Genomic DNA, 14,962 nt, shown 5'->3' with positions numbered 1-14,962 from the left:
CATTATCTATTTGCCACTAAACTATTGAAACTGTTCACATTTTACCCTTATGACCGGTAATAGCCATGTTTCTTAAAACCACTAATTAAATTAAACTCATACATTTTGACAGCTTTACCCTCGTGTCAAACCACTAATTAAATTAATAAGCTTTAAATTTATAAAATATAGCAAAAAAGTCTCAATCACAACCGTTTTTTTTTTTTGATCCAATACACTCAAATGGTTCTCACGTTCTCAGAAAAAAAATAAATAAATAAATAAAACATGCCCTAACTGTTACTATTTCATCATGTGGAAAAAAGTCGATTGTAAACAAGAAGTTACAGCAACAAAGATATCATGTAATGTAACACAACATTGATCTGCATGCATTTACACACTAAAACGACTAGCAGTATTTACAAAATTCCCCCACCCCACCCCACCCCACCTCAGGCTTAGGCTTTGGTTTGGCCAACAACAATGACAACTATACCCCTACTACTGTTACTAGTGCTACTACTAAAGGGGCATTAGTTAATACAATGGGTTCCAAAAATATGAGAGAAATAAACAAAATCTTTTAACAAAGGAAAGGAGGGATGGGAAGAAACTATGTACACACATACCTCTATATCTTTCTCCATCCCTCTCCATGGCGTGGCTCTCTCATCAAACACTGAGACTGAGAGATCCTATATACAAAATTCCACAATTACCCCTGCCTGCCAACATTACTCTGGTTAACCCCCTCTACTTTGATATTTCAATCGAAAACAATATTGCAGTGCAGCCTGTTTTCATCTTCCTACTAACCGCCTGATGGAATGCAACTATGAACGTCATCTGCAACAAAGATTAAGAATCACCCACTCATATAATGAGATATCTTACACAACATTTCAATCACCATTTTACCCTTGCAATCTAACAAATAATATTCATCAATTTTAACATAAGAGGAAAAAGTAGAAAAACAAATAGGTAAAGAGTGTGTATCAGAATAGATTAAACCAGGTTTTTTGGTTTAATCTGTTATGTCATGCTGTATAGATTAAGTCAAATAAGGAACAGCCATGTGTCTAGATTAAGCTCGGTGAGTCAAAAAGAAATAGAAACAACCCCTTAATCTGGTAAAGCTATAAAATTGCAATTTCTGTCTCATTAGTCCAACCTGTGTCTATGGAATATTGCAATGTAGTTGTCGAAAAAAAAAGGTGAGGTGAAACAAACCTGTACATTGGTATTACATGTGAACAGCAGCCGGCTCAATCTGAATGGCCTGATCTAAAATTAGTGGGCCAGGGCAGGTGATTAGCATTAGCTATGTAGACGGCTGCTGTCTGATGAAGATTGTTGTTTAAGGTTAACCGCATGTTCTGCACTTGCACTGGTTGTTGTTTCAGTTTGAGTTTCAGGTGTTTCAAATTCAACCTTCCTATTTGGATCCCCAGAATCATCACAAGATGTCTGAGAGTTGGGTTTGGTTAAAGGCAGAGGCAGAGTTGCTCCTCTAGCTTGCAGCTTGCTTGCAGGTGAATCAGAAGGATTTACTTTTCTATTCTGCAGTACAATCTTTTGAGCAGCTGTCAGTTGACTTTGACTCCCCATCCCCAGCTTCACCTTTTGCTGTGGCTGAGGTTGACCAGGTAATCTCTTCACAGATGGTCCACTTTGCACCATATGATGATGCATCTCACCTTTCTCTGCAACAAACCCATTATCCCCAGCCGTTCCTCTTCCGCTTCCACCTCCTACTCCTTTCACAACTTTAGCCGCCAGCTGTGGCCTGCCGCCAGGTGGTTGGAACTGCTGTGGAGGACGCCGCTGCGGCTTCACTGTATTGCCGCCAGCGCCGGTCTGAGGGTTACGCACAAGCCCAGCGGATGCTGGTTTTTGCAGTTGTTGAGTCACCGGTGAGGATTGCGCGCTGCTGCTTTGACTTTGAGGGGAGGAAACTGGAAGCTGTGGTTGTCCATGTGGCGTCACGGGATTGGACGCAGCAAAATGCTGTTGTCGCAAGCGTTGTTGCTGGAGTTGTCTCTCTTTCATCAACCGCATTCCAAAAGCTGGATTTTGTGATGGTCCTTGAAGATGATGTGGATGTGGATGAGAATTGGTAGTTGGCATGTGGGGGTATGGCTGGACAGGTGGTTGAGGGAAAGAAGCAATTCCAGATGGATACGCGGGAATTCCTTGAGTGGTCCCACCTTGTGATACTTGCATCTGAGCATCTGGTACCATGATTTGCCTCTGATGATCAGGATTCTGTTTAATAAAACATCACAAAGTCATATATAGTAACACGTAATTTAACAAATCAAAATGCTAGAATCCACTCTCACCCGTATCATATGCACAGCCTCACGAGATCTTACTTGACTGGTATTCATCATAGATTGGGGGTTGGAGTTATTAACTCCTTGAAGTGGGGGTGGTCTTGTCATCATCATCCCTCTGTTCATACCATTCATGACACCTGGCAGCATACCACGAACACCTCGATCGGAATGAGGTAAAGGTAAAGTTGAAGGCTGCATGTTCCTTGCAGACAACATTTGATTGTATTGCTGCATTCGATGCTGGTCATCCATTCCTGGTCTAGGGATCCCGTATCTTCCTTCCCTAACACCGACAGACGGACTAATTGGACCAGATGGAGTGGAGGATAAATGACTGCTGAACACCAAATTAGAAGAGGGTAGTGAGGGAGCTGGGGTTGACCCAGGAACCATTGGTGCACCCGTATGCGGAGCTTGATAATTAACAGGAAGAAAATCCGGGGTGGATGAAATCGGTTCACACAGATCAAGTGGCCTTCATGTTCATGAGATATAATTCAAACAGATTATGATCATTTACAAAAATAATAGTGATCCAAACAAACAAACATTAAACTTACGTGAGGACAGGTCCACCATTGAGGTTATTTGGGATGACTTGAGAAAGAGCAAGTGCATGTGAGCCATGAGGTTGCTGGAGTTGTTTTGGATCCTGATTATCCTTCTTTGGCAGAAAACAAGAATCAGAAAAAAGTAGATGATTTTCAAAACTCTCAAGTACTAAATAAATAAATAAATAAAAAGTCACCTGTGACTTTTTATAATGTAGTTTTCTTGAAATCACAATAATCTTTTCAAAGTGTGATTTGAGTGTGTCTTCTTCCATGGGTCCCTGCAACCGTTGAAACAATTGTCTTGCACTTCCCTGTGTCAGATACAAAACCAACCATCAACCTCAATGACAATCATAAAAAGAAAATATAAAAACAAAAATAAAAATAAAAATATTGCCTCTGGGATGCCTGGCAAAGTGGAAGGATAAGGTTGAGATGAGCCTGAATCCTCAGCACTATCAGCACCATCGCCGGAGTTCCTATCCATTAATATTCTATGACGCTCTTTGCATTCTTTTGAGTTACGAGAAATGCACTTCAACATAAAAAAACAGTTTTAATAAATATTTTAACTATATCTAAAAAAAAAGATACCAAAACTACATCCAGAAAGTAGTTACCTTAAATTGCAAAGTGCTATTGATGGCATCACTTATAAGTTCCCAGTTGGCACCCATATCATGAACCAGCACAACAAGGGCCTGAGGTGTCAAAGAGTTGTTTATATGGTTCAGATATATATAGTTGCAAACAGATTTTTTTTTGTGTGTAAAAAAGAAAAAAATATATATAGAGAGAGAGTAATGTAACCTGATCTTCGAATAATGACCATGGACTTCCTGAACCTTGCTGCTGCCCTACAGGGGTCTGCAAAGAGAAAAAGATTAGAGCACAAGAAAAAGCATCATAATAACTTTTTCAAGATTTATGACCTGATAATACCTTAAGCAATTTAGCTTTCCTACCACGATCACGCACAAGTAATTTCATGAACTTATTGGGATTGGACATATTACTCATCTGAGAACCCACTGAAGAATAAACAAAAAAATAATCAAATCAATATGATGTTGATTAAGATGAAAAAAGACACCAAATCATTATTCAAAATGAACCAAAAAATTCAGAGAGAAAGAGGTATACCACTGTTTCCATTCGAATCAAATTGGCGTGTATCCAACCTCCTCTTTGAGTGCTCCTTCTGCAATTCAGTGGACATTCAAGAATGTTATTATGGATGTCAAATCCTAAAGAATAATAAGAGAGGATCCCTAACCAAAAAGAAAACAATAGAAATTACCTGTTCATTATTCTGAAAATTAGAATCAAGCTGCCATCGGTGGTCAAATGTGGAACCCTGCAATTGCCATGATATATAAAATTAAAAGTCAGAGTGAATAGTGTCATCTCAATGAAATATTTTGAGGTTTTAGGTTTTTTGCCTTCTTTTTCTTTTTGGGTCTGTTTGATACTTCAGTCATGTCAAAGTGCAGCTGCTTTTCATAGTCTCCAACTGATTCTGCTTCCATATTATTTGGTATTTGATACCCACCATGTAAAGAACTTTGTTCATCCTGAAAGGAATTGGTATCACCACTTGAAGCATCTGTTCTATTTGGTGCCTGATTATTATTATTATTATTATAACCCGAAGCTCCAGTAAACCTCGGCCTGGAAGCAGTGCGTACACGTTTTGTGGGAATTGAAACATTAATACTGGTGGCAGGTCGTTTCCCACTTATCACAGAAGGTTGGGTCCCAATATTTCTTTCAAGGGGTTGTGGAAATGACAAATCTGCCCCTGTCTCATATGGTCTTCCAACATATGACTTGAAGGGCTGGTTCTGTTTCCTTTTCTTCTGAGTGGGTTTTGACATCCTGCTACCTTCAAATGCCCCTGGCAGATAATATGTACTTGTTTCTCCTTCATCCTCTTCAAGTGTATTATCTTGAGATTTAAAGGCAACATGGTTAGAATTTTACTCAATTGATTTGCTAAATAAAGAGGTATGTATGTAACTTGCATGGAAATTTTATAATACCTGCAACATCATCATACCCATTGACATCCACTTCCTCTTGCATGCTACTGCCAGTTCTCTACAAAAGAGCAACATACATCATTAGACACTTAATATTATTCAAATACCTAAAATGCCCTTCCAATATTCAAAAAGCGGATTTCATTTGACCAAAACCAATACAAAAAACAACGGGCACATGACTATACATTAAGGCGACAATTTACCAAAAAATGGAAGATTGTAAATAATATAAGGACATCTAAATATGTTTTTACCTCAGATTGTAGCAAATGAGATTCGATAGTTTTTCTATAGGCCTCAACTGCACCAGGTGGGACTATATAAAATAGGTTCTCCTGTGTACAAAAACACTTAATTATGTTAATAGAATAAAAAAGGAAAAACAGGCAAAATAGACAAACATTGTTTCCCTAGGAAATAGAATCCTTCACAATTCACATGCTTATCTTGTCTAAAATATGGAAGTAGAGATCATTCAACTTTATTTCTACCAATGTAGTTGTGTAGCAATGGCAATTAGCTAAAAAGGTTAAATGCAAAAAATAGCAACGTTCTTTCATTGATTTGTTTATTATAGCATCTTACTTTTCATTTTTTTTCCTATTACTATTATATGAAAGTATGTTGTTATTTCTTGCATAAGCGTGGTGTAATATATGTTAACTGTGAAGGTAGGTAGCATACTTCTGTCAAATTATCTTCCCATGAAACATCTGTGATGCCAAGATCAGATATCCTATCAGGAGTAACAGGCGCTTGAGCTGAGTTGTACTGAGCATTGGAGTTATTATACTCCAAGAATCTCATCCCATACTGATCAAGTCCAACCATAGAGTCTTTTTTAGTACCCTCTAACTCCAATCCATGGCATTTCACCTGTCAAAATGTAACATTAATAAGACAAATTTGAGAAACTTTGGGACTACTATCAATCATACAGACAGTTTGTAATGGTTGCTAAAGTATGAGTAGTTGATTTTTCTAAATAAAGTATCATCTGAGAGCTTATTAATTCACCTGCAGTGTGTGCCAAAACTCCATGACAGCTTCTGCCAAAGTATGAGCAACTTTTTTTTGCATCCGTAAAGAATTTTGCTGTTGGAATCTGACCCTTGAAGTATAAGCAGCTCTCTGAGAAATTTGAGCAGCTGCAGTTACCTTCCAAAGGCGTTCCTGCATAAACAACAAACCAGAAACTATATGTTGTAAAAATGAAGGGTTAGAAAATGAAAATGCATGTTAGTTAAATAATATAATCCACTTCAAAGTGCAAAGGGGGAAGATACATCATAAGGTCAACATTAGAGATCAATAACAAAATTATACCTGTGCAAAATCATTAGCCAGCCATGACATTTCTTCAAGGACAAAATGCCAATGTGACGTATGATTACTCTCTGATTTAAAGATTCCAACTGTTAATCCAGCTATCCTCTTACGTTTTTCCTGTTTACAAATAATCTCAAATAAGGAGACTCGTACATGATACAGATCAAAGGTCATAACTTTATAAAACAAAGAGAACAAGAAGATCAGACCTCTATAATCCGTGCCTCTTCTAAAATCGAGTCTTCATGTTCCTTTGTTGCCAATTTCAGATTGTTTTGAGAACACACGTTTTGCTCTGCATCATCAATTGAACACCGAAGGGACAATGTAGACTCTTGAAGCAAGGTGCAATCTGTACCTAGAGGATTTCTTTCTATTTCTGAAGTAGTGCAGCCATCTAAATCAATACCTGTAGAGCAAACAGACTTCTTCAACTCATGTTGCAAGGCAGATTCAGATTCAGATTCCTTCAAACCTTCTTCCTCTTCCTTAACTTTAGGATCAATCTCATTGTTATCATTGTTGATGCTCAATATCTTATCATCCTTCACTGTATTTACACCACTACCCTCCATACATGGTGCCTCCTTTGATGCTATATTAAGTTCAATAGTCCCATTAGAAGTAACATTTTGTATACTACTTGGCACTTCATTCTTACTATTACCATCTAAACTTTGATCGGTTTGGCAGCATGATGATTTGGAGTCAAAACCCTTTGTTTGACCCAATAAAGACAGGTCATCAACTGTGTTTGCATCCACATCTGGAGGGTGCTCAGAGCCTGACAATTTCTCCTGCTCTATGTTCCCCACAGATCCAGGCTCTACAGGGGACATGGAAAGTGGGATTTCTTGAGTATCAGATATTTGGGTCTGTGTACCATTTGATTTTATGTCTAAACAACTGTTGGAACCTAAATTCTTGAGGGTTAAGCCAACATTAGGACTTTTAGGATTGGAAGAATTGGAATTTGACAAATGCTTGTGCTCTTGATTTTCTACATTATGCACCAATCCCTTGGTATCCCTGGAAGCATGTCGATTTGGTCTAGACCTAATCCTACGCTCATATGATTTTTTAGGAAGTTCAAGTGCAACAGATTCTCCAGATTCTTTGGTGAGTATTCTTTCAACTTCACGAAACTTATTGTTTCCATCAAATAACATAAGATTATCAGCACTATTTGGTTCACCAACTGAAAGAGCCCCTAATCTGCCACTGCTTTCAACAGAATCTCCATGAGGTGAAGCGGTTATTGCAAAACTGCCTTTCACTTCACTATGATACCATGAAAGAAAAGAGTAAGTTTATTAATCATGATGATGATATTACAGAAAATGAGTAATATAACCATTGCCTCATTAAATGATAGACATAAATAAACCTTGTTACAAACTGCTCAGGATGTTGATCTGTCAGCGAGGTGGACTGCAGGCTAATTGATGCTGCAGTTCCAACTTTCAAATCTAATGGATCACCACCCTGTAAATAGAAAACAAATTATCATATTCTTAAAGATAAAATGCTTCAAACATACAATAGAATCTACCAATGTACGAAAAAGTTGCCATACCTTCTGTAAAAACTCTAATTCTCTTCTATATTTTTCAGCAGCACTGAATGTCTCCCTGCAATATATTTATAAACTGTGAGCTTAATTAAAAGAAAGAAAAAGGAAATCAAAGAAAACACAAAGAACAGTGGTTCCACCTAAGCTCTGCTTGTGTTTTCTCAAGATCTGATGACTGGTGAGGAGATGGTGCAGAAGAGATTTCAACTCCACCATCAATAACTCCTCCCATGGAATCAACCCCAGCATTGACTAAAAGCAGAGATCCTGAAGCACATCCATGCATTCCCACTATAATAACCTAGAAGCGTTTCTCTCCCATTGATTTCAAGAACTAAATAGAAATACAGGGAGAGAAAGAGAGAAGAGAATGACCATACAGATATTACATGTTCACACACAAAAAAAAATGCTAATGATATATTACTCGAGTCTTGGAAGACCTAAGCAGATGAAGGCTAATCACTAATGTATTGTGGAATATGTTTGTATTAACAAATCATGTGTTCCTAGCGAAAGTGGGAGGTAAAGGAGCCAAAATAGGAAGTTATATCTCATCTGGTGATTGATTTCACATGAGGAAAGAAAGATAAATGACCTCACATGTAGTATCTATGGGCCCAACATTTCTAGCATTGAATGATGTTGATGAACAAAGCAAACAAACTAGGAAATTTTCTAAAATATTGTGTCATTATTGGTATAAACATAACATAAATCGTTTTGCTAACCCAAAAAAGAATATTTATTGATTAGCCACATCCAATCAAGGAGTTCAAGTCCACTTAACTAGTCATAGTGAACCACGACCTAAATAAACTCAAATGAACACAACTTATATGAGTGATCTGCAAACCCCAACCAATGCAACCCCATTGTTCACTACACTCCATGACCATGTGCAATAGCTATCTATTATAAACATTCATAATCTCATTTGAGAGGCTTTAATGACAAATAGCATTATAAAACACACCATGCTCGAAATAAAAATGATAAAACAGAACAACCCTAGTTCAGTCACTTGGCATTTGATCAAGTTTAAGGCATGCATTCAATCAAATTGCACCAATATGGCACTGCAATTGCATAATCTCAAACTCACTGCCCTACAATAAACCCTAAAAGAAAATCCCATATAGTCCCGTGTCTAGGGTTTACACAGCACATAACATTACGTCCAATTCTAGGGTTTCTGCGAGAAATACCTGAATTCCCAGGAGCTCTGCAACAATTTCAAGCTTACAAAACTTTTATCCCTCCTATTACGCTTTTCCTTCGATATAAGTTGCACCAATTTTTAAAAATCAAAGGAATTTTTTGCCCTAGAAATACAGGACACGATATCATATGATTGAACTCACCCTTTTTTGAAATTGGAAACCCTAATCACTCACAAGATAATACATGCCTAATATACATGCGTTTCTTCGGTATGTAGATTTGTGTATACAAATGTTTAAAATGTTTGCTCTGGTTCTTCTTCGAGCTCGATCTTCTCTCTCTTAAGCTTTCTCTCTCTAAGATTTGTAAAAACTACTTCGTCCTCTCTGTGAATAGTGGGCTGGACCTCTGCAAATGCAAACGATTTGGGCCGGGTTATTTTCATTGTTTTTCATCTTTCAATGTTGATTGATTCGGTTCGTGATTCTTTGACTTTTGCGGAATTGCTTTTCAAGATGGTTACTCAATCTCCTTTTCCTAATCTTCCAAATTCATATATCACTTTTTTCGGTGAGTTTTAGAAACTAAATACTATAAGCTCATAGTATTTAATTAATCGTAGATGAGTGTTTGTAAAAGTAATTAATCATATTTAAAATTAAAAAGGTTTAATAGCTATTTAAAGTAATTTTTAAATTATGAGTTTTTTTTGTTTAGAATAATGTTATGTTTGGTTCACCACAGCTAGCTTATATTTTTATTTTTATTTTATTTTGTCATATTTGGCAAACCAAAAAGTAACTTAAAAGCTAATTTTTTAAAAAACTACTTTGACTAACTTTTCATGAGCTTTTCTAAAAAAATTCAAATACGCCCTTAATTAATTATAAACATCATATTCTTCTAAATGACATTTTATGTCATTTTATATCTTTCAGCTAGTTTATCAGGTAGTTTTTACCAAACGTCATTTTTAATCAGCTGGTAGCTAGCTCTTCAGCTAATAGTTAGTTTTTCAACTATTAGCTAGCTTTTCAGTCAGTACGTCAAACATAGTCTAAAAGTTATAACATCATAATGTCGAACGATTTTTTTTTTAGTTTTTCCCGTAAAAACTAATAGCTAAAAGCATCTAAAAATCTCAAAAGATTTATGTCGAAAAAATAATAATAATGATTATAGCTCACATTATAACCATCTATCATGTGAAACTCGTAAAAAACAAAAAAAAAAAGACACAACTTATATAGAGGCGACCACTTCGAAAAAATAAATATTAAAAAATACTATAGTTTATACTTTGTAGATGACTGCATTGTTGACCATTAGGGTATAAGGCATATGAGGATTTTTGTAGAATTAGGGTAACAATCTTTTGGTTTTTGTCATTTTAGGACACTGGAGCTTGGTTTTTATAAGGGAGCGATATTGGACCGTCACAGTCTTGCCTCCTACATAAAACGACGTTCTTTTTGCTAAGTAAGTCCACATCAGTAATGATTTGGCACTATTTTTTTCCCTCCGATAGAGTCAAGGTTCAGACACACTTTGCGAGTCGACTAATCCACGGGTCCGTAACCTCCTGACCTTCCGGTCCATGTCATCTTGACCTTCCGGTCCATAACATCTTGACCTTCCGGTCCTTATCATACATAACATACATAACACATACACATCACATAGCAACATATAGCACATACATCTCATAGCATACAAGACCTTCCGGTCACACATAGGTACCCTTCCATATACAGTATAGTGAGAAGACTCACCTCAACGAAGTCGGATAAACTCTCGTGCTCAACGTCCCGACCTAGCCTCCTCCTATCATTCAAATAACATCCCCGATCAATACTCTCTCATAGTCTCATCTCTAAAGATTTGGTATAAGGCTATTCTACCCCTCTTTGAACTCTCTTGAATCAGTCTTGACCAGAACCCTAAGGTCAATGAAAGTCAACGGTCAAACTTTGACCCGACTCGTCGAGTGCACATAGGCGACTCGGCGAGTCCATGCGGGTCCTCTGAATCCTTCTAGCCTCTATTGGCTCGTCGACTCATCCTTCCACTCGACGGGTTCCTCCTGTCACGAATCGCGGGCCAACCCCGACTCGACTCGTCGAGTCCACTTATGAACTCGGCGAGTTGCTTCCATGTTCATACTCAAATGACCTTCTAAGGTTAGATTTGCTTCTTTAATCTATAGATTTGACCTTCCCAAGCACGATAATCACATAAAGGTCGAATCTTGGAACACATGCAACACACCTAAAGCTTCTTTTGGTGAAATAAACTCTAAAATGGCCTCCTAGGCTCATAACTCAAAAGGTATGGCATAAAGCAGAGTGGTAAGGACTCTCTGGACCTCTTAAGGTCCATATCTATGAACCAACTCGCCTTGGGACCTCACATACTCCAGATTCAACTAAAAGAGGCATAAAGAAAACCCTAGATTTCACTAGAATCATTATAAACACGAGAATGGAATAGATTGTTACCTCCAACAGCTTCCTTTGATCAAATAGAAGTGGATCCAAGCTCCTCAACCCGCTTAGCTTGTTCTACCTCCTTCCTTCTTGCTAAAACACACAAGAAATGGTGAATTAGCCTTCCTCTTGCACCACAAACGATCTCTCTACTCTCTAGGGTTTCTCAGGGGTGAAGTGGCCGCAAATGGAGGCCATAAAGGCCTCTAAATAGGGCACAGACCCCGAGAATTAGGGTTTCAATCCACAGCGCGGACTCGTCGAGTCCACCTTTTTCCGACTCGTCGAGTCCGTTCATTAATCCAGTCAGTACACGTGATCCTACTCGACGAGTCTACGCCTCAACTCATCGAGTCCCTCTCTTTTACTCAAAATAATAAATGACCAAACATAATACCTGGAAATCCGGATGTTACAATTCTCCTCCACTAGAATCAGACTTCGCCCTCGAAGTCTTGCTCCACAAACAAATCTGGATGCTGCTCCCGCATCTCCAACTCCAGCTCCCAAGTCAGCTCGGACCCTCTCCGATGTTGCCACTGGACCTGAACCAGGGACCCCTCCTTGTTTCTCAGAACCTTGATCTTCCAATCCCGGATCGTGATTGGTCTCTCAACATAAATCAAGATCGCATCCACCTGAATATCCTCCAGCGGCACCACCGTCGACTCGTCGGCTATACACTTCGTCAACCGAGACACGAGGAAGGTATCATGAATCTGGCTTAACTTCACAGGTAGCTCCAACCGATATGCTACCATGCCCACCCTCGCAGTCACCCTGAATGGCCCAATATATCGGGGCCCCAACTTGCCCCTCTTCCTGAATCGAATCACTCCTTTCCAAGGAGACACTTTCAAGAGTACGAAGTCTCCCACCTGGAACTCAAGCTCGGATCGTCACCTATCCGCATAACTCTTCTGGCGACTTTGAGCCGTCAACAACCTCTGTCTAACCTGCTGTATCTGCTCGGTCGTCTGAAGCACTATCTCAGTGCTGCCCATCACGCGCTGCCCTACCTCTCCCCAGCAAATGGGAGTCCGACATCTCCTCCCATACAACAACTCGAAGGGAGGCATACCAATACTCGAATGGTGGCTGTTGTTATAAGAAAACTCAGCCAATGGCAGATACGTGTCCCAACTTCCTCCAAATTCCAACACACATGCCCTAAGCATGTCCTCGAGCGTTTGAATCGTCCGCTCACTCTGTCCGTCCGTTTACGGGTGTTAAGCGGTACTGAAATGCAGTCTCGTACCCAACTCCTCATGGAACTTCTTCCAGAACCTGGAAGTGAAACGTACATCTCGATCTGACACAATCGAGATCGGTACTCCATGTCGCGATACCACCTCCCTTACATACAACTCTGCCAATCTCTCTGCAGAAGAGCTCTCACTGATAGCAAGGAAGTGAGCGCTCTTCGTCAGTCGGTCGACAATCACCCAAATCGCATCGACACCCCCTCGTGGTCCTTGGCAATTTGGTGATAAAGTACATGGAAATATGTTCCCATTTCTATTGGGGAACCTCAAGTGGGTGCAACTTGTCGTGCGGACGCTGGTGCTCATCCTTAACCCTGCGATAGGCCAAGCACCTCTCAACAAACCATGTAACATCCCTCTTCATACAGGGCCACCAATAATCTTTCTTCAGATCGATACATCTTAGTGGCCCCAGGATGGATCGAGAATCTCGATCGGTGCGCCTCCTCCATCAAAGTGGTGCACGCCCCGCCTGCATACGGCACCCAAATCCAACCCTGAAAGGTCACAAGAAAAGTACCTACGCACATCATCATATAAGCATAAAAACTCAACTAAAAAAAAGATGAAAAGAGAATACATACCAGTCACAACATCGGGCGCCGCGTGGACCTCCTCCGCAGTCAACTGAAATGCTCTCCCACGAGCCTTCGGGGCCTCGGCCTTCACTAGCCGAACCTCGGTAGCCCTAGCAGCAGGCGCAGATCCCTGCGCTGACCCCTGAAGAAGCTGAGGGCACTCAGCCTTCCGATGGTCGGTCTGGTTGCAATGAAAGCAAACCGAAAATCCCTTGGGGCAATCCCTCGCGATATGCCCCTCCTTCCCACACTTGTAGCATACTCCAGCCCTGCACGACCCCTCATGACTCTTACCGCACTTCCCACAAGTGCGGCCCTTCGCGCCCCCAGAACTCGAATCAGCGGGTCTAGCCCGCTTGGCTGTCGGCTGAGACTGAGCCGGTCGCCGATCCGCCCTCTGTGACTCGGCCTCCTCCCTGGCCTGAGTCTCCAACTCAATCTCCCTCTTCCGAGCATTTGCCCGAAGCTCAGCAAATGTCTGGTAAGTCGAGTTCGCCACAAACTCCCAAATGTCTCTCCTTGACACACTTATATAACGGCTCATACGAGCCTGCTCAGATGACACTTGCTCAGGGCAAAACATCGCCCTATCATGAAACTTCCTGGTGATCACTGCCACAGAATCAGTACCCTGTTTAAGGGTCAAGAAATCCTAAATCAATCGTTCCCTCTCCACCGGAGGAACATACTCCTCTCTGAACATAACGGTGAACCTCTCCCAGGTTACCTCGGAAATCTCAGCCAAAGTGAAGTTCGCCGTCACGAACTTCCACCAATCCTTCGCTCCCAAGCGGAGCTGGTTCAGGGCGAACCGAACCCTCAAGTGCTCTGGACAAGAACACGTATAGAAACATCCCTCGATTTCAGATATCCATCTTATAGCGGCAATCGGGTCCTGCGTCCCATCGAACTCTGGTGGCTTCGTGTTGCTGAACTCCCGAAACAACAACGAGTCACCTCCCTGAGGTATGGCAGCAGCAACAGCAGCAGTAGCTGCAGCTGCAACAGCCTCAGTCAGCGCTTCATACCGCTCATCAAAAGTCTCAATCAATGTGGTCTTGATGTCACCAAACATCTCAGGAATCTCAGTCCGGATGGCAGCAGCCACCTCCTCGTGAATCAATCGACGGATCTCGTCGTCGCTGACACCACTGCTCTCAGGTGTGTGTCGAGTCCCAACCATGATGCCTCTGAAATACAACAATAATTATCAGAGACCCGATCGAACATACTCATACCCGATGATGCAACCCTGCTCGTCCTCCGTTGTCCAAAAGATTCTTACTTGGAATGCCCATTGATCCGGTGTCTTCAGTAGTACGGGCCCAATACTACTGACCACACCGCATCAACATTCACTCCAAGTCCTCCTCCTTGAATCCTGGATTACGAGTACTCTACTCTCATGAGCTCCTAACTGCTATATACTCGCTCTCAAAGCATCTCAGCAGCAGAAATCCCCTAGGCTAAGGCATCACAAATCAGGCCACTCTAGTCCTAATATGTATACCTAGCCTACTCTAGCATGCATAATGTAACATAACATATCTCATAACACATAATGTAAGGGTACTTTTGGGGATTCACCGTTCGGGCGCTGGCTGATCGTACACACGACTCTGCTCTGTTTACCTCAAAACTCTT

General features: G+C 40.5%; 1 protein-coding gene across 3 annotated transcripts; it reads right to left on the bottom strand.

The window, feature by feature from the left end:
- Positions 1-257: 257 nt before the first annotated feature.
- On the bottom strand, positions 258-9,419 carry LOC111903519 (chromatin modification-related protein EAF1 B). Of its 3 annotated transcripts, none has more exons than XM_023899290.3 (22): positions 9,034-9,417; positions 7,966-8,159; positions 7,829-7,883; positions 7,640-7,737; positions 6,462-7,533; positions 6,250-6,369; positions 5,941-6,096; positions 5,608-5,799; positions 5,178-5,258; positions 4,921-4,978; positions 4,321-4,826; positions 4,179-4,235; positions 4,022-4,079; positions 3,821-3,909; positions 3,689-3,745; positions 3,499-3,579; positions 3,276-3,413; positions 3,073-3,189; positions 2,885-2,988; positions 2,328-2,799; positions 1,216-2,250; positions 258-828 (listed from the first exon to the last, which is right to left on the bottom strand). In XM_023899290.3, the coding sequence occupies exons 2-21, from the start codon at positions 8,109-8,111 to the stop codon at positions 1,303-1,305; spliced, it is 4,605 nt and encodes a 1,534-aa protein (XP_023755058.1). In that variant the 5' UTR covers positions 8,112-8,159; positions 9,034-9,417; the 3' UTR covers positions 258-828; positions 1,216-1,302. The 3 variants fall into 3 exon arrangements, with proteins under 3 accessions (XP_023755058.1, XP_023755059.1, XP_023755057.1); XM_023899291.3 differs by having other exon boundaries at positions 2,885-2,985; XM_023899289.3 differs by having other exon boundaries at positions 2,885-3,189; positions 9,034-9,419.
- Positions 9,420-14,962: the final 5,543 nt, after the last annotated feature.

The sequence above is a fragment of the Lactuca sativa genome, chromosome 5, assembly GCF_002870075.4.
Source record: "Lactuca sativa cultivar Salinas chromosome 5, Lsat_Salinas_v11, whole genome shotgun sequence".
Lineage (NCBI taxonomy): Eukaryota > Viridiplantae > Streptophyta > Magnoliopsida > Asterales > Asteraceae > Lactuca > Lactuca sativa.
The sequence above is the reverse complement of the archived record's forward strand: the minus strand, read 5'-3'. Positions and strand labels throughout refer to the sequence as shown.

Excerpts from the sequence above, each read along its gene's own strand:
- LOC111903519 (XM_023899289.3), bottom strand. The coding sequence starts at position 8,111 with ATGCATGGATGTGCTTCAGGATCTCTGCTTTTAGTCAATGCTGGGGTT. Across the intron at positions 7,738-7,828 it reads AATTAGAGTTTTTACAGAAG|GGTGGTGATCCATTAGATTT; the intron begins GTATGGCAACTT and ends TTCTATTTACAG. Across the intron at positions 7,534-7,639 it reads CCTGAGCAGTTTGTAACAAG|TGAAGTGAAAGGCAGTTTTG; the intron begins GTTTATTTATGT and ends ATGGTATCATAG.